General features: G+C 36.3%; 1 protein-coding gene across 1 annotated transcript in view; it reads right to left on the bottom strand.

The window, feature by feature from the left end:
• LOC140138997 (threonine synthase-like 1) overlaps positions 1-22,482 on the bottom strand; it is a 31,143-nt gene extending 8,661 nt beyond the window's left edge. Inside the window, 8 exon segments of the mRNA XM_072160778.1 lie at positions 752-1,017; positions 3,034-3,138; positions 5,012-5,082; positions 6,679-7,366; positions 10,988-11,102; positions 11,535-11,614; positions 11,617-11,677; positions 22,354-22,482. Of these exon segments, the coding sequence (XP_072016879.1) occupies positions 752-1,017; positions 3,034-3,138; positions 5,012-5,082; positions 6,679-7,366; positions 10,988-11,102; positions 11,535-11,614; positions 11,617-11,677; positions 22,354-22,482 (1,515 nt within the window).
• Between the last annotated feature and the right edge of the window lie 3,173 nt (positions 22,483-25,655).

Below are 25,655 nucleotides of genomic sequence, written 5' to 3'. Positions count from 1 at the left end.
GGAAGAAAAGATGACATGAGATTATGAGTGAAGCTTCAAATCTTAAGAGCGCTGTGATGTGGTACACACTTACACATTGGAAGATGCTACATAGTAGGGCTTGCAAAATGCTTACAACAGAAGCAGCTAAGTTAGCTGACTAGCTAATAGCAGTGTACACCCTTGTTGCCAGCAGATTGGACTATTACTATGTGTGACAGTTGATTAAGGTCATGTTTTCCATAGGGGGGTGGATTTTAACTGTAATAGCTCATTAAAAGTTCATTCATTCATTTTCATTCAAACACGGGTTCTCCCTTTTGGTCACTCGAACCTTTTTTGTTATAAGGGTTCTTGAATTTTCAAGAACTTTTTAAGGGTTCAAGTGTGTGAAGGTTCTCCCAGGAGGACACTTAAACCCTTTTGGAACCTTTCTTTCTAAGACCCAGCAAACATCAAACATTTTACAGAAACATTTAAATGCTGGGTTATATACTTGAAGGGTATAAGACGTTTTAATAACATTCATAAAACGTTTTTGAAAACTTCATGCAAAACATTCTATCACAATGTTATTAAGTGCTGACAACAATATTTTGCAAAATTGCTAGCCAAAGATATATTTTTTTTCATATAAAAAGTTTTAAGAATGTTTTCATATCCTGACATTTAACCATTATTAGAACCTTTTGACCAAAACCAAAATGTTAACATTTTAATGTTTGCTGCTGAGTGTATTTTGACTTAAATGGAGGGAAGTATATTATTTTACCTTAGCGTATACAGCTCCTAAAATATTTCCAAAATTCCCAGTAGGCACACACAAATCACACTCCTCACCCAAAGATAAGATGCCTTTCTTCACCAGATCCAAATATGCAGAGGCATGATACACTACTTGTGGTAGAAGACGCCCCCAATTGATAGAGTTTGCAGCGCTTAATCGTATATCATGGGAGCGTAACGTATCTTTGACATTCTTATTGTTGAAGATTTGTTTGATGACTGATTGGCAGTAGTCAAAATCGCTGTCTACACCTGTTTTGAGGGGAAAATAAAATTAGTACACTCCAAAAACTGTGTTTAAAAATAAAATAAGTAAACATCAATGTTCAATGGCTATATATTATCAATCAATGCTCTAAATATATTAAGTATTTAAGGGATGGGGGTATGAGCGTTTGGACAGTATTTTATATATTTTAGATTTATAAAGTTAACTTCGAGGACTGTTATAATATATCAAAACATTTTTAAATATTAAATTTGAATAATTTGTCATAAAATTTGTATTATATTGTGAATTTCAAAAACTGAAAATTATTTGATATCAGAAGGACATTCTTCATATTCAGAATGCAATTCAATATCTGATGTGCTCTCATGTCCCATAAAAATACTGTCGAAACGCTCATTCCAGAGCCCTTAAACACGTTTACAAAGTGAGGGCAAGAATGTGTTTTGAAAGAATTTAAATGCTAAACACTGTTTTTGCAGTGTGTTTATGTGATCATATGCGTTCTGTATCTGAATCGGACTTAAAATGTGTTTTTGATTACAATGGTCATTTTAAACTAAATCTATTAAAAGTAGACCGCAAGTGTACATTTTTGCCATCATTAGTTGAAAAATATTTTCAGAAGAGCTATTTTGCATAAATTTGGGGGCAAATCGCCATTAATAGCTGCCTGGTATTTTGAGTCCTGATCAAATCTATAGGAGGTCCCACACAAAAATTGTAACATGTTGTCCTATTTTATATGAATATTTTTAAAATAATAACAGTTCCCAAAAATATCATTTTGTACCTTAATAAAGTTATTTGCAAAATTTTATAAAATAAATATGAGATTTTATATAATCAATATTTGTCTATTTTGCAATTCCTGATTGTTTTTGTAGAGCAGTTAGACAAAATAATTTGTACATAAAATCCCTAGATTGACATTTTACATGGCAAGCTGTGTACATGGCCTAAGTATGAAAAAATAGCGGAAGCCATGGCGACAGCTGCTAATCATTATTTTATCAATACACTAGCAACTATTACAAATGGAAGGATGAGATTTAAAATTATATTGAATGGAATAAAATATACAGAGTCACTTTCAATAGTTAATTCCTTTTTAGATGTTGGAAACATTGCAAAAATCACAAAATTAGTAACTACTTTTACAGCCATAATATATGATTTTGGTCACATTTTAATTTTGCTATTCCTTGCCAAAGGGATAGCCAGAATTGCATTTGCACATTTAGAATATCGACAAATTGTACTACATCTTATATACGATCTTATAAAATGAAATTGGTTAATTTTTTTTTCAAACCTGACTTTTTTTGCATATTTGTAATGTTTACACATGTCCCAACTTGCACCTAAATGGAATCGGCCATATTTGTTGTCTTTGTAGGTCAACAGAGCAAAGTTCATAGAACTGCATGTTAAATGGCCAAAATAACCAGTGGAATTCTTTCACTTTACCTTGTTATTTCAGCTTAAAAGTTATTACTAATATTATTTCAACATTTTGAAAAGATTTTGAATAAAGAATAACAAAATAAAAATTTGACGGAAATCGTACATTAAGGCTATAACATGGTACACAAATAAATGTGGTGTCATTTGAAAGCTTATTTTTAATCTCAAAATGTGAAATTTTGACAGTGTTCGTCAAATGAACAGGTCAACCCCCTGTCTCATTCAAGTGGCAGACTAATCCTTGGGAGCTTGGGGGAGGGGTGAATTTCAGGCGGGAACAGATGGACACTGGCAGTGGCGTAGATTTCTTTTTGACATGGGGGTGGGGTGGAAAGAATTTTCTTGAAGTATAGTGAATCCAGCATCTTTTGGCAATAGAATAAGCTTTTGGTATAAATGCTCGCGAAGCTCGCATAAAAGTTTGCTATATTGAAGCTAAACTGGTGAAATATGGTGCAAAAGTGGAATATATTCACACTTTTTATGGCTCATGGTTATCACTTACCAACAACATGGACATTGGAACTTTGCAGCTGAGGCATGAGAGATTTTTGCACAGGGCTGACACTTACCAACAACATGGACATTGGAACCTTGCACACTAGTCATGAGAGCTTTCTGCACAGGGCTGACACCATTCTCTGGGTACAACACCATCACCATACTGCCAGAATCACCTGTTGATATAAACACATCAAAAGAAATAAGTCCCCCTTTGAACATGTCGTCATAACATTGTAAGGTTTTGTTTTGTACCAATAAAACTAACTTTGAAATAATTATATGACTGTTTACTAAGTGTTGTGTGAAAATGAGAGATTTCCATTACTTCAGGGCTGAATGAGCCTAAATTGAAGATAAAAACTGCCCTTTTCAAAAGTCACAAAGTAGGCCTATGCTTGTCACAAAAGTTGATTCATGGCTTGTTACTAATCGAAAACCCCATGTGTTTGAGTGCAGTTTAAAATCCTCACCAAGTGAACATTTACTGTAATGTGTATCAATTCTTGATCATTCAGCCATGCAAATCCCCTTGGTGCAGAGTTCAGCACAGTGAGTTGTAAGATGGCCAGTTCCATTCCTTGTCCCAATAGTATATGCCTTGCAGTTAAAAGCATAGGCCTACTTTGTGACTTTTGGAAAGGGCAGTTTTTGTCTTCAATTTGGGTTCATTCAGCCATGAAGTCATTGACATCTTTCATTTTCACAAAACACTTAACTAAAAACAATCATATAATTATTTCTAAGTAAGTTTTATTGGTACAAAGTTTTACTTTACGATGTTATGACGAAATTTTCAAAGGGGGACTTATTTCTTTTGATGTGTTTATCATACAATAACAAATATACATGTAAAGATGAATGTTTTTATTCAAATGGGTGTAACTTAAGTTTGCTATGAGCAACTACAACAATTGTTTTTTTATCTACGCATTGAAAATCTGCTCTTTCCAATGATATTTTCATTTACAGCGGATTCCTTATAAATCTGTAGTTACAGCCCTCTAACATGAGTTTACTTCTTTTTTAATCACCTTGTATATTGTGAGCTTTCATAGTGCACACCACTGATTATATTATATTATATGGCTGCTGCATACTTTTGTTACTAAATGGAATCAAAATTTGTTGGCTACTTTTTTGTAATCATTGTAACATGGTAATGTGATGTTGATTTGTTTTTATGTAAAATCAATAAAATATTAAAAGACAAAAAAACGAAATTGTTCGTCATATTGGTCCATTTTGGGGTACACAATATTGTATTTGGCCTAATTAGCAACCATCCCATAATAAGGGCCACCATAGAGCATTTCAAGTGGCAAATGTCTGAGTGGCCCCTTTACCACCGTTTAATTTTGGGGGTTTCGCCTCAAAAGTGGGGGGGGGGGGGGCAAGAAAAATACTGTTTATGTCATAATAGGAATTAAGACCACACTTGTTAGTAATTGCTTAATTAAACAGCTGCTGTGTATTTTGAAATTAAATCACTTCTTTTGGCCATGTATGGCAAGCCATTTGTGACATAAATGATGTTGTTCCTGTAGTAGGTTAAGATTTTGAAGAGTAAGAACTTGTAATAAATCTTGTTGACAAATATGAAGAAAATAAATAATAATTACTCTGCTACACTATTAGTCTCGAGCCAGAGGAGGCTTAAAGGCATTCCTACAATGTACTATGATTGGGAAATTTGATCAATATAACCTAATTTCAAAGGCAAAGTCCCCATTGCCACACACACAAAATGGTAATTTTAAAACTGCAGCCAACAAGCTAATAGTTGAGACTTATAACTTATTTTTGACTTTCTTACAGGAAACATTCATATTGTCCCACTGCATTAATTTTATTCATAAGTCTCAATGTTTTGAATGTTAAATAAAAGGATGAAAACACCAGATATTTGCACACAATCCCAAAGCAAGGTATGGTCAAACAGGCCACATGTGTACAAAAGCCAGACATACCAAGGTCAGAACCCCCATTGGGTTATGGGAATGCCTTAAAACATCCTCTGGTCTCCAGTAAGATATTTAGTTAACGTACCTGAGTACTTGGCAAAACCATCCAGCACTGCACTCCCTGTGTCTCCAGAAGTGGCAACTAGGATTAAATACCTGAATATTCAACAAAATTAATATTCAGTTGGGTCACATGAACTATGACAAAAACATTGGCGAATGGGGTAAATTTGTGAAAATGTCCCACTGACCCTCTAATGAATACCGTAAAACCTTGTCTACAAGTATATAGAGAACTTTTGATGAAAGCTAAATTAATCCATTGACAGCATTATAACATTATGGAGTTTGAGCAAATAAATTACAATACCGATAAAGCATATATACAAACAAGTACTATTGTAAGACCAATCTATTGTATTGGCACATTCACAGCCGTTTCATATTAATTTAGCTTTCATCAAAAACACACTAAATGCTTGTAGAGGAGGTTTTACAGTAGATCTTTTACTGGGACAAATTATGCATTCTTCGAATATTTGCTATTTCATTGCTAAAAATGGGCCAAACTGGAGTTAATTTGTCAGAATTTTGTCAAATACAAAAACTATTAGGTCTATAACTCCAATTACAATATATATAACAATGGGGTTTTCAGCATAGAGCTAGAGCTGTGATGAAAAATATGGGTATTTTGACAAATAACTCATGTTGCTGGATAGATTTTGTCAACCATTCATAACCTCATTAATATACGCGAAGCCTGTAATCCAATCAAAAGAAATTGATTGCCTGACCGCGCACTATTTGCGAGGTCATTAATAACTCACAATGCCTCCGGACGCGCAACAATGACTTCTGCGCTTGGTAGCTCTTGTTGTCGGCGCGAATGTTATATTCGCCTGGTTGATTTTTTTGTAGGGTAGGTTACAACAATGATTAAAACTGGTTATATTTAACAGCGTTTTATGGCATAAAATAACATAAAATGCCATTTTGATTTGTTCAAAATATTAGATACGACGGTAATGAATGACAATAATAACTTTGCACCATCTATTTTGAGGTCATTATGTGAAATTGTCGGGTTTTGTTTTGAGCCTTGGTATTTACCTCAGCCCAAAACAAAACCCTCCGATTTCACACAATGACCTCAAAATAGATGGTGCGCAGTTATTATTGTCTAATCGATTCTGCGCCCCTCCAAGCAATGAAAGTCAAACTTTTCGAGCGCTTTGTGCGCATTTCAGCACAAAATCAATTGAAAGAACATTTAAGACCGATATTCAACTTCAAGAAACCAAAATTAATTAGTGGCAGGTCTTATTTGTCCAAAATTTCGGCGGGCAAAGAGCACAAATATTGGCACTTTTTAGGCTAAAATGGCCATATATGAGATTATCTTGGTCAGAAACCCACATACAGGGGTCAACATGGGGGGGGGGGATAATTGTATGGACCATCCTCCTTATCAAAATATTGGAGTGGATTCATCCCCAGGATCTTAACCCCTATGATATCAGTTTATTTTGAAGGACTATTTATAGTAAAATCTAAAGCAATATTCATTTTAAGAAGTATGCGGTCATCGTCAGCATGTGCAAACTGTGTGGTGCTGTAATACTGTTGCCGACTAGACTGTCTGCACTCTGCAATATACAGCCAATCAGCGGTGCTACGCAATTACACATAGGACATAGAGCAAATCTTCTTGTTTGCCTTAAAAGTGTGATAATTATTAGACATTCCTACCTCATCTCCTGATCAGACCTGACAACAGCTTCTGTAAAGAACTGTGGCATAAGCTGCAGAGCAGCATCCTTAAAAGAAGCTGTTGGACCATGAAAGACTTCCATCAAATATTGGTTGCCATGGAGATGAACCACTGGAACCACTTCTGGTTCATCAAAGGCACCTCCTCCATATGCCTCACCAATCATTGCCTTCAATTTTCTTGGGTGGATGTCTGTAGGATGAACCCATTTTTCGAGAATACAAAGCGCCCTCTGTTGATAGTTAGAGTGGATAAGTCGTTCCCATTCACCTAAATTCAGCTTGGGGAAGCTTCCATTAGGAACATTGAGTCCTCCGTCAGGGGCAAGCCCTTCTAACACCGCATCTAAAAAATGCACTGGCGTGTTTGAAATTTGCGTGTTCTCAGCTCGAGTCGATATGTACTGTTTTCGGTTATGGTATAACTTCCATTCTTCGGAAATTTTATCAGCAATGCTATCGATACTTTCATTCTTTTCACATATTATCCTGACATCGTAGGAATTTTCGTAGAATTGTTGTCGATACTGCAAGATGTCCGCCATGGAGTTGTCAGGACCTTGGCCAACAATTCTATTGACTTTCATCATCTCAAGTCTGTTCAGGATATCTTGGTTATTGACATCAATGAAGAATACTGGTCCTGAATTGGATACATGATTCATGCCTACAGGAAATAAGAGAACGTATATCAGCATGCAAATTCAGGGGTTAGTGCAATAGCTGCCACATAGACATTTGACAATTCCTGCATTCAATGTTGTACACAATCTAAAAATATGACACCTGGCAGCTACTCGCCAACCTGCTACGATAATTGCCGAAGTCATTTTTTGTAATTTTGAGAACAAAGTACAAAATATGGTTCAAGTAAGCAAGGTGTCTTAATTGCTTGATGTACTCAAGCAAGACACCGGACTGGAAGCATCTGACTTGGGAACAGCAATGCAGGATAGGAGGATATGGAGAGCTGTCGTGGTTCGGGAAAACCACCCGAAATAAGCAAGTAAGTAAGCAAGCAAGTATTAAGCATGCATTTAAACATATTAATTCACCAATCTTTCCACAAGAACAAATGATGAGACAAAAAAATCGGAAATAATTAGGGTGATTATGTAACTGATGCATGCTTGAACCATATTTTGTACTTTGTTCTCAAAAATTACAAAAAAATGACTAGGTCAATTATCGTAGCAGGGTAACATACTGTAACTGGGGCCAGTGGCATAGGGTCATAGGGGCACAGTGGGATGAATGTGCCCCCCAATCGATTTGAAAATTTAGAAAATCCCATAGGAAAGTTGCTGAAAAATGGCTCATATGCCTTCAATGCCTCGGGTCCCCTCACACACCGTCATCATCCCTATATCTTCGTGTTAAAAATTGCCGTAATAGTACGATGAATCCTCACATTTTTCAACAACTACGCATGGTGAATTTGTTCGAGATAGCCCGTGCGACTCAGGCTAAGCATACAATTTGAGATTTTGAGAGCCGCCACACTGTTTCTATTCTATGTTTTACGATTTTCGCATGATCAATATATGGCTGGCCGTAACTGCCACAACGTGGAGCTGCTACGCGTAGCTTACTTTTCGCTTCGCGGAGCTAAATTGACCAATCATGTTAGATCTTTTCATTACGCGGAGCCAGTGGATGCATGCATCCTCGTTCCAGAGAGAGAAAACTCTTGCCAAAATTAATGTTTACTATGGGGATTTTAAATGAATCGATTGTAAATAAACCACGACCAGTTGTACAGGATCAATACCATTGTTTTATTAGTGTATAGTCAATGTTACCTTGCATGCATGTGTCATGTGTGTGGCGTGTTTGTTTGTTTGTTTGTCTACTGTGTCAGGCCAGGATCACTGACACCCACGGTACTGATACTCTCATACTATCACGGTGATCATATTGTTGAATGTTGTTGACTTTAAAATAATCATGATGCAGTCATGTCTACAGTAGAACTCACCACGACCTTTGAAGGACTTAAACCCTATAAAGCTATTAAACCAAGATAACACTCAATGAAAACAGCTCAACTATGTTACATCAGATCTTCTCTGGTTAAATACACACTGCACTTGTGTCTGTTTTACCTGTGCAATGAGCAATGAGCTGGTATTATAGTTTCAGTTGGGTGAACGATTATAAAGCAAACGCAAGGTAACAATACTGTGGGCTTTTGTTTTACTTAAATGAGACAATAGTCTGCTTATTGTTAACCAGCGTTCTTGAAAATGAGAAGCTTAATGACTTAACACGGTTTAGAAATAATTTCTTCATATTTTTTGGTGTTATCTGTCGTTTACATATCCTTCCTAAAACACTAAAGTACCAATATTTCCAAACACCTAAATTAGCTAAAATTTAGGACATGTTACAAAACTATATTTTCTAGAATTTCAGAGAATACTTTAAATATTGGCGGTTATTTTTTACACAGTGACGTCAACTAGGCAATGGCCTATACTTCTAACATACACTATTTGTAGAGGTCACGCGTCAATGGTGAGCGCACTGAGTATTGTGTATAGGAAAACGGAACTACAGTATGTATGGCCTACTACTAGTATATAAAGTAAATCCGAACTGGTTTGCAGTTTGCTGAAGGTCGAATTCCGCAGGGACACCGCGCAAGTTATACAAATTAGCTCCCGGTGATACACTGCAGATCGCAGAACTGTGTGCATAGTTTACCACCACTCTGCCTAGCTATATAGTTATGTACAATACTGTATGAGTTTCTTATGAGTGCATGTCCATCTTAATAATAAGTCAGTTCGTACTTTTCATAAACTACTTTTTGAATCATAACTTTCGTGACCGAGGATATCTTGCAACTACGTGACGCTTCGTCTGGCAAATTCTTAATGAATAAATTCGCTTCACGTAATGAGTAAGTCGTACTTAATTAGTCAGTTTTACCTCCGAGTAATGAAAAACTCTAACATGATCATGATTGGTCAATTTGGCTCCACGGAGCAAACAGTCAGCTACGCGTAGCAGCTCCACGTTGTGGCGGTTGCGGCCTATCATATCAGTATCCCAATCCATATGATATTTCTATTGCAAGAAAATTTTATTTGTTGTCAGGTTTTATCTTGCTGTGGATATGTTTAACTGCAATTTGCGGGTAAAAAATTTGAAATCCTGAGTAAACATTTTGATCATATTCAACTCTTTGAGAAAAAATTTATATAAAAGAATTCATGTAAAATCCAGCTGCAATACAATGTACATTATTGACACACTATCACTCTCTTTATCTACGGCAATAATAGAATATCGATTTCAATCGAATTGAATACGATGCTCAGTTTTGAGTTTGTAGTTGACTACTAAGCGACCTAAGCGATCGATTGCTAGCCAATCAGATAGAACTCCTTTTCTTGCGTTCGGTGAAATACCAGTCGCCCGTCGCTCACCAACGGAGTATTAAATTTATATTTATCGTATAGGAAGTCGACACTGTGCCTCAATCATGGGCACTGCCCTCCCCTCCAGTGAGGATTATGACACAGTTCTTAGCACTGAATCATTGGCTACATGACTGAGGGGCCTTGTATATGAAGTTCAAAGTTACTGTCTTCATGCAGTGGATTGGAACCAGTGAGGGATACAAAGACTATACAACAGAGTTCATAGCACTGAACTGTTGGATACAACACTGAGGGGCCTTGGGATATGATGTTCAAAGTAAACTTACTGTCTTCATGCAGAGGGTTGGAATCAGTGAGGGATACAACCAGTGGCGTAGCTGCCGGGGGCATGGGGGCAATTGCCTCCCTGGCAAAAATTGCCTGTTTGGGCCCCTGCCCCCTAAGCGCTATTTGGGCCCCCTCAGCGCAAGGAAAAAAGAGGAAAAGGAGATAGAGAGAGGAAAAAGGAGGAGAGAGGGAGAGGAGGGAAAAATGGTACTTTTATATCAAAATGTGTTGCTTTTAGGGTGCTAGCGCCTATAATCCTTTTTTCTTTTTTTTTTGCTCTTCACTTTTTCAAACCACCAGAAAAAAATTGGGTCAACCTTTTTCGGGCTGTTGAGGAAAGGCGGCAAAATTTTGTTTGCCCCGCCCCATACAGGCTTTCCCCCCTGGAAAAAATCCCAGCTACGCCACTGGATACAACACAATTCTTCACTTAACTATTGGCTACCACACTGTGTGAGGGGTCCTGGTACATGAAGTCCAAACTTACTGTTTCATGCAGTGGATTGGAACCAGTGGGGATAACACTGAACTATTAGCTACAACAGTGTGGGGACTTTGGTATATGAACTTACTTTCTTCATGCAGTGGATTGGAGCCAGTCAGAGATACAATGCAGCTCTTAGCATTAAATTTGAGTAGTGCTTCTCCTTCTTCTTGGATAAATCCATCACTGCCAACTTGACTCAACTGAAATCAAACAATAACATAACCATAGCATGATAGGCGTATATAAATACCCCCAATAATTTGCCAGGGAATAGTCCATATAATAATCCCCCAATGTTGATGCCTGTATGGATGTGGGTTTCTGACCAAATTATTAAACCTCATATTTGGCTATTTTAGCCCCAAAAGTGCAATTTTTAGCATACTTCGCAAGGGTTTATACTTAGTTCCATTTTTGCACCAATTATTTCATTGCCAATTCAGCTTCAATATGGCAAAATGTCTCAAGGACTTCGCAAGCATTTGTATTATAACTTATTCTGTCGCCAAAAGGTGCTGGATTGCCTGATGTCAAAAAGTGTACCATGTCAACTTAATACCATGTTTGCAACACTTGTGTTTCAACATGCACTTCCAAAAAATCATTGGTAAGAGTATACTATGTCAACTTACTTTGTCAGCAACACTTGTGTTCCAATATACCTCCAAATAATCATCATCAATGTCAAGTACCGGCATGCCCAGTCTTGAGAGAGTGCACGGCCAAGGGACGTCTTCCCTGACCCTGGACTACCCATCAGTATTAGGTTATTATCCTGTGAAACCAATGCACATATCAATCCATTTATCAATCAATCAATCAATCAATCAATCAATCAATCAATCAACCAATCAATCAATCAATGAAAGATAACAACTTCTGAGTGAGCGGTCCCCTTCCTATGATTTTGAGAAGTATTTTTTCATTGCAAAAAGTAACTTCTTAGACTTGATATGTCGATGTTTAATACACCCACCGAATGTGTGTAGGAACACATGGATAAGGGTTGTTTGATTTAAATCACACTGATTTAAATCATTGATTTTAAAAATAATCACTGATTTAAATGAACTTTTTTCATTTTTTACCATTTTGGATAAATACAAATTAATTTGTCATAAATTGACTGTTTTAATTCATTCCTAATGTTTCTACAACTTTTGAATAGAATTAAAATACCTCTATCAGATGTCACTTTATTTATTGTTAAAAATTCATTTTCAAGGTGCAGGTTTTTCCCCATGATTTTACCAAATTTTTTCTTTGAAATTTTCACATGTAAAAACATGTTTTGATATTTTTGTAAATACCTAGCATTCCACTGGTACTCTTATAGCAGTTCTTGAAATAAAATAATCGATTTGAATCAATCCGATATTTTTTTTAATTAAAAAAAAAAAACCTGCATGGATTCAATTCATGTATATCGACATCCCAATTTGGAAAATATCGGTCTGAATAACCTCGGGTATGTGATGGTGCTTGACCAGACATACGGGGTCTGTGGTATAAAACAATGATTCATTGACATGTACAGCATTTTTCAGAAGATTTTATTGAGCCGGTGTTTCCAAAATGGTAAAATCAATTTAGGAGTTACAAAATATTTCTTTGCAGAACTTGACATTGGTTTTGTTGATTTGAAAAATTCAAAGGTCTGTGAATAGAGGAATCTTTTTGCTTCCCACCAAAGTTGTCCCTTCTCAAAATTCTTGGTCAAAAATAATCACATTTTTCAAAAATAATGCTTTAAAAGAAGTTGCACCTTCAACATCCCATACATGTAATGTATAAAACATTCTCAATATCAATGTTATGATAGATTTAAGGGTAGACGAGGTATTGTTGGTCGAAGCAACCTGAACATCGATTTTCTAGATCAATATATGATTGAAAAATAACACCTTTATGTTTTGCAAAAGTTCATTCTACAAATCGTATACTCTGCAAACTTGCTTGATTTATTGTTGTTAATTAGTTATGTACATTTTACAAAAGTGTTGTTGTTTCAGCCCTCTTCACAACGTAACTCAAGAACCGCAGCACCTATAAAAGTATATCTGTGATATTTTAATTCTTCTACATGCTCGCTATGAATTGAGCAATGCAATTTCTGTCAAAGCTCACTACCATTCGTAAAATGCTGTGAACTACCAAATCACAACAGTTTAAAATAATTAATAACCTTAATTGTTTTGTTTTCCTTTTCACCTTTCTGTCTCTGATCCCTTAGTGCAAAATAATGATTCCTTGATACTAATTTTGACATAAATGAGGATTTCGTTAAATTTTTTTAATCAGCACTTGCTTCAAAATGATAAAATCACTAGGAAGGAGAAATTACTTTGGGAGGGTAGTAAAATGATTCTTCTATTCAAAGCTTTTTGAATTTTTCAAAATCAACAAAATGAATGTCAAGTTATGCAAATTTAGTTACTACAACTGGGGTGACTGAGTTATGGTATGCACAAAAAATAGTGAAGACAAAAAACAACAACATTAAAACAATCAAAACATTAAAGGGGGGTAACCCTATCAGTTTAGGATATATGGATTGTCTTCAAACTTACATACAATTTCAAATATTGTCCCTTTATGCATCTATGGGAGAAAACGAGAACATTTTCAGCGTAAAAGTGAATAATTAGCACAATTAGCAAGCCAATACGTTAGTACGCATGCATTGCATTGTGGTCCGCATCCAGAAACAACACTCCCTGGCCGAGTGCTTCGCCATACCACTACGCCCATCATTCTTGTGACAAAATATCTCATTCTTTTTATTTTAATTAGACCCTGATACATTTCCTTTTAATTTTGTATATTATCATCACGTACATTTTACACTTAGGGTTTGTTTTAATGAAAAAAGTGGGTTTTTTAATAATATTTCTAATTAATTAATTAATTTTATAGGGGGGGGGGACATTTTTTCTCATATTTTTTTTCATATTCCTCGATCATACTTAACAAGATAAGGTCTTGTTTTGTATTTATTTCATCCCTTATGTATTTCTTTATTTTAGTTTTAAGCGTTTATTATTATAGCACCCTCATTTTTTCGGACCTATTTCCGTTAAATGCGAATTGGCAGGGAGTAATCTGGCTCTTATTCACGGAATCATTTTTTCCTACCCAGAATGTCGAAGGTGGTTACCAGTATAGCCTGTTTGTTTCTTGATTTCTCCGAAAATACATCAAATTGGATCATCAAATTTCAGGATGGTAATGAGAAAAATATAATCTATTAAATGATACCAAAAAGTCATCAACAATGAGAAAAATCGGGGGGATGATGCTGTCGATCGGGTCACGGACCTTTAATCGATAGGATGTTGAAAGTGCAACTTTTTCTAAGAGCATCATTTTTGGAAAATGTGATTATTTTTGACCAAAAAAAAATGTTTTTGGAAATGGGACAACTTTGGAAGGGTAGCAAAATGATTCTTCTATTCTCAGCTTAAATCAACAAAATATACATCAAGTTTTAATAAAAGGGCATTTCGTGATCCACAGCCTCATCCACCCACTTTTCTCAAGATTTTTATACCACTGGCTACATAATGTTTATCAGGGGTGTGAGAGGCCACAGACCAAAAACGAGGAAAATCACTAAAAACAGCGTAAAATCAGGGTAAAAATGCCAAATATGGGCTGAAAATAAAAGAAAAACACATAAATTTTGGCAACAAAAAAGAGGAAATCCGCTGAAAAGAGGAACTCGCACATCCCTGGTTTATGTACCAAAAATTTCTTGCAAAAAATATTGTCAAATTTGAATTTCGTTCTGGAACTCAGGCCTATACCAGAACAAAATTACACAGCCCTATTAGAGCAGTGTACACATAATCACGGGATAATCATGCATATTAAACTTGCAACCGCAAAATCAGAATCAACTGGAATTTTGGGAATAAGCTTTTTTCGTGGATATCTACTGAAAAATATCATAAAAAATGGATGCTAGGATCACAAATAGGGTTCGCAGGTTTTTGCCACAGGTGGAAAAAAAATGCGGTTTTAACCGTGGTTTTTTCCGCTTGGCAAAAACAGTTTTTGCCGGCAAAAATGGCAAAAACTAAAAAAGTGATAAATAGTTCACTTTTTTCATCTCAAAACAAGAACTTTGACACAGGGGTTGATGCTGCTTTAACTTCTAGAGTAGCCAGGTCAATATCATACAGCACTTCAAAAAAGCAACACTGCTGATGAAGTCAACCGATGGTTGATGAAACGTACAGAAAATGTAAGTTTGGATTGGTCTTAATCAGATGAAATTCTTTATGTTATGGATAATCTACAGACCTGATGGAATTTATTCAAGGATGTAACAAAGCCAGATTTTGGAATTGTAAGTAACATATTAAGAAATTTTAAAAGGCATGGGTTTTCATTCCTCTCTAGTGCATTTAAGGGGGTACTACACCCATTGATATTTTTTTGCATTTTTTTGCATTTTGTGAAGAAAAAAAAAAAAAAAATTGGACAAAGTGGTATGCAAAATGAAGGGGCAAATCTTCTCGTTTTATTGGTGGCATCAGTATCAACGTAGCTTACATGCTTTTAAAAGTAGAAGCCAAAAGGTGGTACATCACTGATGATTTAAATTCACTTCATTTTGGAAAGCTTACTATCAACGGATTTCGTTAAAATTTTGGATATGTGTTGCTAACACATTAGGGAAATAATGTTGATATGTAAAATGGGAATAAGTGGTCCCTGATTTCTTTTATGACTTCATGAACTTGGTGCTCCACAAATCAAAAAACGAACCGGTTAAAATGCTTCTATTTTCAATGTTGAGCTATATTTTGTATTTTGAACTTGCGACACTATGTCACTGAAACTTAATTAAGGTTACACAAAGAGACGTATAAAAAACGTATAAAAGACGTATAAAGTTGTTCTCTAAAACAGAGTTTTCTCAGTAATCAAATATCGCAGCGAGTGAAATGTTGGTGCATTGGATGTAGCTTAACATTTTTGTGTGTGTTATATACAAATGATTAGAATAAATTTGAAAATCCTTCGTTTAAAGCATTTTTACCCACCATGTTCACAACATCAAAAACACGTTCCATGAGGTTTTTTTTTTCAAATGTGCGCTCCGTATAAATCCACACCGAGCGATTGTTTTCTTCTTTTTCGTATTGTATTATAAATCGATCAAAGAAATAATGTTGCCATGGGGAAGAACCAAATACAGTACCGATTAAATTTTAAAAGCCCGTTTGGGGGGAAAATTTTGGAGAATTTGCTTGAGAAAAGCTGGTTTGTGAAATTATCGATATCTTGATTACGAGACGTTAATTTAGACATCTGAATACCTACATTATTTCTCAACATTCTGCCAATTGCTATTCCATTTGATTTTCACTCCAAATTGAAGCTAGTTTTGCAAAAACGAGGTTTTCCTCCATCAGTTCGTTCAAAATTTCAGCGCCGACATGCGTGTTTATTCTAAGAGCCATAATGCGGACGCGATTGTAATCATCTTGAATTGCATCCAATTATAGTTATATCACCCGCTTTGAGAACAGTCTATTGCGTAAGCTGATCGATGGCGAGTGGATAGAGCATTGGACTGATAATCTAATGTGAACTATTTTTGTGGGTTCGAGTCTCCGTGTGGCTGTGTTTCTCTTTTCTCATTTTTACTTCCTTTCTTTCCTCTTTTCTTTCTCCCTTTCTTTTTTCATTTCTTTTTTTTTCATTTTCTTTCTTTCTTTCTTTCATTTTCGTTTATTTTCTTTCTCTCTCTTTCTTCCTCTTTTTCACTATGTCTTTATTCTTTCTTGCTCCTTTCTTTTTAGTTTTATTTGATTGATTCGCTGAGTGCAGTGAATCGTGATTGATTGTTTTTCACTTTATATAATTCAGAAATTTGTAGGCCTGCTAAGTCTGTCTTGTTGATTTTCATCCCAAATTCGATTTACAAATAGGTGCTTTTTGATATTGTTGTTGTTGCCTACCCTTAGGCCTACATTGTAATCAGGGGAATAGCAGCATTGATTTCATCAAAGATATCAAGGCTATAAATTCAAAATCAACACATTTTCCAGGGCGTAGCTTGACGAAGTGCCCCCAATCAATTTTAAAATTTATAAAATCCTTGTGAAAATTGCGAAAACGGCTTGTGCCACCCCGGCATCCGAGCTCCGGGCACGAGCTAAGCCCAGTTTCATAGCCTTTTCATGTCTTGACCGTGGATCGATATTCTATTGTAAGTAGGCCTACGTCCCGGTACCCTGCTTGTTCATTTTCTGCATGGCTGTTTCTGTTATGAACTTACGCCCCTCTGAAATCAAGCGCATGAAAAACTCTCGGCTAACCTTAAGCCATAGGTAACAGGTTACCACAACCACACTACAGCAATGTTGTAAAAGATTGTATTTTTTGTCACCTATACCACCATATTAGGTAGTTTTCCGTAAGCTTAACTTTTGTGATTTTGGTAACTGTTTTATATTTATTTGTGAAATCCATCTCAACTAGGCATTCTAAATTGTACTCACCATTTACATCCCAAGGTATATTAGTATATCCACCTTGCACTTCTCGATATATATCCAGTTAAAGACAGAATATCAAAATTATTCCTCATTATGATATCACAAACTCTCACATGTGTATTCAAAATTGATGCTTAAATTTGACCTGAATCAATTGACCTATAACCTGACATACGGTGACCTAATAGCCTTTTCTTCTCCTAAGGGAGTGTTCATTAATACTTTGGTAGGGGCTTACCTAAAAAACTAGCATTCCCTAAGCACTCACTAGGCATTCCATTGAATGGTAAAGAACCGTTAATGAATGCCTAAATGGTGAATGCCTCCAATACTATAACATTGAGTTAATAGGCGGTTATTAGCACTCAACCGCCTGTTTGCTAGCCCTCAACCGCTTATAGCGGTTCATAAGTGGTTCATAAGCCCTCCTCAGAGGCGAAATATGTAAATGAGCTAAGCACTCGAACCACTAAGGAGGCATTCGAACCACTAAGGAGGCATTCAAACCGCCTAGCATTTAAACCACCTAGGAAGCATTCGAACCGCTTGGGAAGCATTCCAACCGCCTAGGAAGCATTCCAACCGCTAGGAAGCATTCCAACCGCTAGGAAGCATACCAACTGCCTCAGAAGCATTCCAACCGCCTACCGGTTAGCACTCGAACCACTTATTTAGCCCTCAACCGCTATAAGCGGTTCGTAAGTGGTTCATAAGCCCTCCTCAGAGGCGAAATATGTAAATGAGCTAGGCCCTCGAACCACTTAGTGGCATTCCAACCGCCTATGAAGCACTCCAACCACCAAAGAAATTTCCAATCGCCTCAGAAGCATTCCAACCGCCTATAGGCATTCCAACCGCCTATAGGTATTCCAACCACTTACAGGTGAGGCACTCGAACCACTATATAATTATATAGCTATATGCTGGCTAAGCAATTCTACAAGAGTGACAAATAGGAATATAATGCACTGCAGAAAATCGCACATGGTAAGAGCCCAGAACCATTTTTTATCCATTGTGACAGATGCAGAGGCATTTTAGTTCAGTACAGCGTATGTCTTTGTCGAGTCTATGATATTTTTAGGTCAAGATTGAAAAAAGACAATTTCCGCTAATTTTCCCATTTTCCTGATCAAATGAGGCTCATGATAAATATTTTTCCATATGATTTCCCATATTTTCCCGAGATAGCACTTGAACCCCTATAGGGGTTGCTATAGGAATTCTAGGAGAGTAAGGATTAAAATATGCACAAATTTAAAGGAGTGTTTCATGATCCTAGCATCCTCTTTTATGACATTTTTCAGTACATATCCACGAAAAAAGCATATTCCCAAAATTTCAGTTGATTCCGATTTTATGCTTTGCGAGTTATGCAGGATTATGTGTATTACACTGCTCCATGGACAATGCATTGTAATTTCGATCTGGTGCACCAGAACGAAATTAAAATTTCACGATATCTTTGCAAAACTAATTAATCTGCAAGAAATATTTTGTACATAAACATTATGTAGCCAGAGGTTTCCAGTGATATAAAAATCTCAACTTTTTTTGAGAAAAGTGGGGGATGAGGCTGTGGATCACGAAGTGCCCTTTAACTCAAATATAGCCATGTGCATCAGCAAGAGCATAAATTGCATGATCAAATTGATAACTGATAAATTGAGTACATAGTACATCCCAGTGGGCACAGGTTAGGATTTTGATGTTGTATCAACGTTGAAACAACATCGAAGTTTCAACCTAACCTGATTTCAACCTGATTTTAACCTTACGGTTAGTTGAAATCACATTGAAATTTCAACCTGGTTTCAAACAACTTGCAATGCAAAATCTAAGGAGGTTGAAATCAGGTTGAAGTCCATTTGCAAATACAACCTGATTTCAACCCGATTTCAACTAGTCGACGTCGAAATTTCAACCTGATTTCAACGTTAGGTGTGCCCACTGGGATCAGTGTGTTTTATAAATACACAAAATAATTATAGCTACGCGTCATAATTATGTAATTTGTCGTTGTTGTTTGGTTTCATTGTTTGAGGTTTCATTGCTCTTTGCTTGAGCTCTTCTTGCGCCATATGAGTGCATTTTTTAGTGGATTAGTGCATGGTATAACTGTACACTATTATTATTAATGTTAACAATAATGCCCCAATATGGTAACTAGCTCCTCTTTCCTAACACTAGACCATTCCATATTTCAAGAAACTGCCTGTATAAAAACCTATATTCAAAGTTACATCTAGTCATATTTAAGCTTACCTATACTTACACCATCCATATTGTGGCATAATTATTGTACACAAAGATAACTACATGGATCCCATACATGTATGATGTTGTCCACATAATATGCATTGTCATATGTAACATCCCAAATGTAAAGAGTGAAAAATAAGGCCTATAATAAAGCTGGAAACATGAAAGGATTAAGAAACCATCATCTCTGCATTCACACCAGTTCAAAATGGCAGTTAGAAATATATTCCCATCATGCACCTGCTTGACCCTTGGGTCAACCACTAAGGAATGCTAGTCAAGGCTATTAGCAGAATGCCTAATTGAATGGAATGCCTATTACTTAGAAATTTTTTAACCGAATGCCTAATACTTAGACATTTTTCAGTGGAATGCCTATTACTTAAGAATTTTTTTAACCGAATGCCTAATACTTAGAAATTTTTCAGTGCAATGCCTATTACTTAAGAATTTTTTTAACCGAATGCCTATGACTTATCCGAATGCCACTGAGTGCCTATAGCAAACCGCCTAATTAAAGGAATGCCTAAGTTACGAATGCTTAGGAATGCCTAAGTTAATAGTATTGAGCTTTAACGAGGGCTTAATGAGTAAATAGGCATTCGGTAGGATTCTTGTGAGGCATTCGGAATGCCTGTGAACCAGCTCTATAGGCATTCATTAGCTGCTGAGTGCTAGTGACCACCTATTACCGCTATCCTTGGCACTCGAGGGCTTGGCGAATACCTACAGAATGCCAAATAGGCATTCATGTTTGGTAAGGCTGGTCTAACTCAAATTTTTCGCTCGAAAACTTTTTTGACCCCCCCTCGATGGACCGCTAAACTTTTTTGACCCCCCTCTTTTGACAGACAAAACTTTTTGCCCCCCCCCCCCTTATTATCGTATAACAAACATTATACTTAATAATGTTGTTTCCAGTGGTGTGGTATCTGGGTCACATGTCATTGAGGAAGGCAAATGTTTGAAACATTCCCGGTGGGACAATTGCGCATGAAATACAAGCACAATGAAATTTTCATTTTATACTTAGTTTAGATTTGTCCCAAATCAGGGTGTTTATCTGATTTGACAGGGATAAATGAAATAGAGGATTTATTTGGAGGTTCATAGGCACATCAGCATATAATTTGGATCCGTGGCTATTATGATAGTACAAATGCGCACGAACCGCACAAAAAATTTGGCCATATTGAAGCTTGAATGTTCAAATATTGGAACTAATTTATGCAAAAAGTTAAAATGGTCAAATATGAGATTAATTTGGTCACGCAAATGTACACAGGTATCAGTTTTGGCCCCCAAAGACCGTGGCACCTAGGCCTGTGCCCACTTTGTCTTATGGTAAATACCATGGGCCTATGTGTACAAAATAATTTTGCAATGAGAAATAGTAAACTATTTATTTGCAATTATTTTCTTGATTTAGTTGTATTTTGATCAGATTGGTACATAATCATGTTTGTAGCCTACTTTGAAGAGATATAAAATTATATGATAAAAAGTGCCAGTATTTCTTAGACAACCCAGATGTTGCATGTTGCTGATCATCTTTAATGTTATATTAATTAATAGATATGTGTACACTAAGTGCCATCATTTTTTCAAAGAAAAGCACTGAAAACCAAAACTTGCCCATGTTAAAAGTGATATAGAGGGTCTCAATGCGGTTTTGGGTTTTTAAAGGGGAAAACTTTTTTGACCCCCCTTTCCTACCACCTGAAACTTTTTGGTCCCCCCTCTTTTAAGGTCCAAAACTTTTTGGCCCCCCCCTCCCTTTTTACCAGCCCCCCCCCACCAAAGTATTTCTGAACACTCCCCTAACAACACACTATAGTATTATTGACTAATGACTATGCATCCATTGTGTAAGTGTTTATATATTTTGCATGCACCACTAGATTTTCTATAGAGAGTATAACAAAGGATTTAATGTATTCTATTCATGTACCCTACTTGAACATGTTGAATAGAATAAATCATGGCTTGTTATGAAACACGCATCTGAGTAACTAGGATACAATAAACAAAATATATATAGGGCTAAAATGACTTACTACAATTGTTTAAAAGCACTTTTTTTTCTTCTTTTTTTCATATTTTTTTTATTTCACATGATCCGTGCATATATCGCCTAGCTATAAATGAAAAAATATTTATTTAGACCAATCAAACCAATATATGGGTGTAGTACGCCCTTAACTGAAATGTGGCATATCAAATTCAAAACTTTGTAATTTTTAATAATTAAGGACTTGATGAGAAAAAATATGTTGAATGATTCATTAAAAGTTGTGTGTTACTGTTTATGAGCTTTCTGTGATTACTTTTTAATACTTGAGTGAGTATATATGGGTTTTTGCCATTTTTGCCGGTTTAAACCAGGCAAAAACTGGCAAAAACAAGTTTTTGCCAGTTTTTGCCACTTTTCCGCAAATATTTTTCTTGCCCCCCCACTTTCGAGGCAAAACCCCCCAAATCACGTAAATTTCCATTTTTGTGTAGCCAGACACATCATGGCCCTACGTTGCTCCTTCCTCACAGTAAGGCGGAGAAGGCCAGTGGAAATCGTAGTACAGAGGTGTGAGTACCATGGGCTAATTTTTGTGCCAATTTTGCCCCCCCTGAAATTCACTTTGCCCCCCGAAAAAAGAATTCCTGGCGCCACTGCTCTTACCCCAAAGTTAACAGTAGAAACATGTTTGCTACCATAGCTGCCAACCAGTGCACGAGATGTATGTCTGGTGTAAACTCCTCCAATAGCACCCCGTACAAATGCGTTGAAACATAACACGCGTGAAACCATCGCAATGTTGGTTCAATTCGATGTTCGGTAAGTAAGCCGAGTAAGCTTACGATTTCAACTACAACTTTAATCTTCTTGTATTCGCTGACATTGGATCTAGGATCTGTAGATAAATTCCGAGATCAATTTCAACCAGTCAGCATGACTAGCATGCATATAACACTGCATAAAGATCAATACATGGATCGGAACAATTATTGCAATATTATTTCATGAGTTCCACATGTACACTAAAAGCTACACATTAACTAATTGCCAACTAACAAAATGCAGGACAAATGACCTTGGGCATAGGAAAACATTGATTGTAATTGTGATGATGAAATCGCGACGTGATGCTCAGGCTCCAGGTCACAGCTGGCGAAGCAGAGAGTTTCTGTGGTCTGTTTATGCATCAGCTGGACGAGCTGGTACCGAAAACTGACGCAATATATCAATCTCTGACACGTACTTCATCGAAACGCTATATGCAGCAGCGTGGTTTGCTAACGTTTATGCTTGGTATTTATGAGCAGGAGTGTATGTAAAAACTTTTTCATGAATATTCATCAAAATGCGAAAATGGACTTTTCTCATCTTCTCTGGTGAGACTATATACCTGAATCAGGCCCGTACGCAGGATTTGGTTTTTTTGGGGGAGGGGGGTGCTGATTTCGAAAACTTTTTCCCAAGGGGGCGATTTTGTGAAAAGTGGACTTTCTTCCCAAAAGTTGGACCTTTTTTGACCAAAAAAGCGTAAAAAAATTGATTTTTTTGCTCGCTACGGAGGTTTCACTGTGGACTAACTATATTAAACTAAGTATGTAAGTAAGTAAGTAAGTAAGTAAGTAAGTAAGTAAGTAAGTAAGTAAGTAAGTAAGTAGGTAGGTAGGTAGGTAAGTAAGTAAGTAAGCAAGTAAGCAAGCAAGTAAGTAAGTAAGTAAGTAAGTAAGTAAGTAAGTAAGTAAGTAAGTAAGTAAGTAAGTAAGTAAGTAAGTAAGCAAGTAAGTAAGTAAGTAAGTAAGTAAGTAAGCAAGTAAGTAAGTAAGTTAGTTAGTTAGTTAGTTAGTTAGTTAGTTAGTTAGTTAGTTAGTTAGTTAGTTAGTAAGTAAATATAGGTAAGCAAGTAATTATAAATAGTAAGCAAGTAAATAATTAAATAAGCAAACAAGCAAGTTATTGAGTAATTATGTTAGCTGTAGTATTTCAATAAGCCATCAGCCTTTTTTGCATCGGGGCTTCTCACGAAGTTAGGGCTAAGAGTAAAATTTTACATTATTATGTTTGGGAGTGGCATAAGGTCTGCATTTTGGCTTCATATTTGAAGGGGTGTGAACTTTTTTTTGGACACGCCTCTATTATAATGATACCCACACAGTTATCTGTCTGTACACAGATTATATTTTGATTGCAGTGACTGTTTCCTTTGTTAGCACATGTCAGTCATCTATGGTTACTGGACCATGTAAACCTGCAAAAAACGAGCCAAACTGCTGGCCCTATGTAAAATGCACGAAGTCAATTTCAAGTTTGTATTGTTAAAGTATCTACACAAGGATTTTGGGAGTGGCTTAGGGCAGTACAATAAAATTATGGTACCTGAAAAAATGAAGAAAAAAACACCATATTGCTATTTTTGTTTCAAATTTTGTGTCAAGATGGAACATTTCGTACGAGAGGAGAGGAAAAGTAATAATGATTAAACAAAACAGAACAACAGAGGACTCGAACTCATGACCTATGGTTTACAAGTCAAATTCTCTACCGCTGCAACACGAGAACTATGTTATGAAAATAAACTTTGAATTTGGATTCATGCAATCCCACCACGGTCGACTCAGTTAAAATAAAACAAATTATATCAATTTCTTTTAATATTATTTGTGTCGATCGTTAGGTCATCAACCTCGACTCCTTCTGTGCAATGGGTCACTGATTTTAAATGCATTTGTTTGACATGTTTATTCTACTATGAGGTTAGGACATATGTCAGTACACTATTATTTCCACTATAGAGCCCTGCATGCTTTTATTGATTGTCTCCAAACAAAGGATTTGAACCGGTGAAGGACAAGCGCAGTGCAGTCCATTCAATCAAATGTTGTCATCAACCTATTTGATCGTAGTACATTTGCTATGTGTGAGGCGAACTTTCGCGGTAGATTGCAATCATGCTTTTGTTGAATGCATTATAATAGCCCGCCATATTTACGGGATGATACGTCATATGCACAACCTCTATTATAGACCCTATCAAATACATCAACCAGAACGGTATAATTATTGAAATGGCACACGTGTAGATATATTCCAGTATTTCTGACTGACAAGTAAATCACCTGTTTTAGTGCACAAATCTTTGGGGGGAATATTTTAGGAAAATAATGACCAGTACCCCCCCCCCCCCCCCCCCACACACACACACCACGTCACGGGACATATGCATTTAACAATTTTAAATTAACATTAATACATTAGAAATGGATACGTAATCATCGAATTCTTCGTGGCTCAGTGGTTAAGTCGCCGACTTGTAATCTATAGCTTAGTGGAATCACGGAGTTCGAATCCGTCTGATGAATTTTGTTATGATTATATTTTTTATCTCTTCTGATCCTACCTATTATTTTAGGGCTAATACTTAAACTTCACGCTATTTCGTCATCATTAAAATATATTTTAATTTTTTCGTGTACTATCTTCCAAAGCATTAATTGGCAAACATCCTTCCCCGCCCCCCTATTGCAATGTTGATTTGGACAAAATCGTCATCATTTCTACATTTCAGTCTCCCAACATTGAGAGATGGGGGTGGGGAAGGGGAGAGTCTAAATTGAATGTGCATGCATTTGTCTACATATAAGGTCTGCATTTTTACATTTCAGTCTCCCAACATTGAAAGATGGGGGGGGGGAAGGGGAGAGTCTAAATTGAATGTGCATGCATTTTTCTACATAAGGTCTGCATTTTGGCTTCATATTTGAAGGGGTGTGAACTTTTTTTTGGACACGCCTCTATTATAATGATACCCACACAGTTATCTGTCTGTACAGATTATATTTTGATTGCAGTGACTGTTTCCTTTGTTAGCACATGTCAGTCATCTATGGTTACTGGACCATGTAAATCTGCAAAAAACGAGCCAAACTGCAAAAGGTCTGCATTTTGGCTTCATATTTGAAGGTGTGAACTTT

The sequence above is a fragment of the Amphiura filiformis genome, chromosome 18, assembly GCF_039555335.1.
Source record: "Amphiura filiformis chromosome 18, Afil_fr2py, whole genome shotgun sequence".
Classification (NCBI taxonomy): Eukaryota; Metazoa; Echinodermata; class Ophiuroidea; order Amphilepidida; family Amphiuridae; genus Amphiura; species Amphiura filiformis.
Note: the sequence above shows the minus strand (reverse complement) of the source record. Positions and strands in the feature narration are given on the sequence as shown.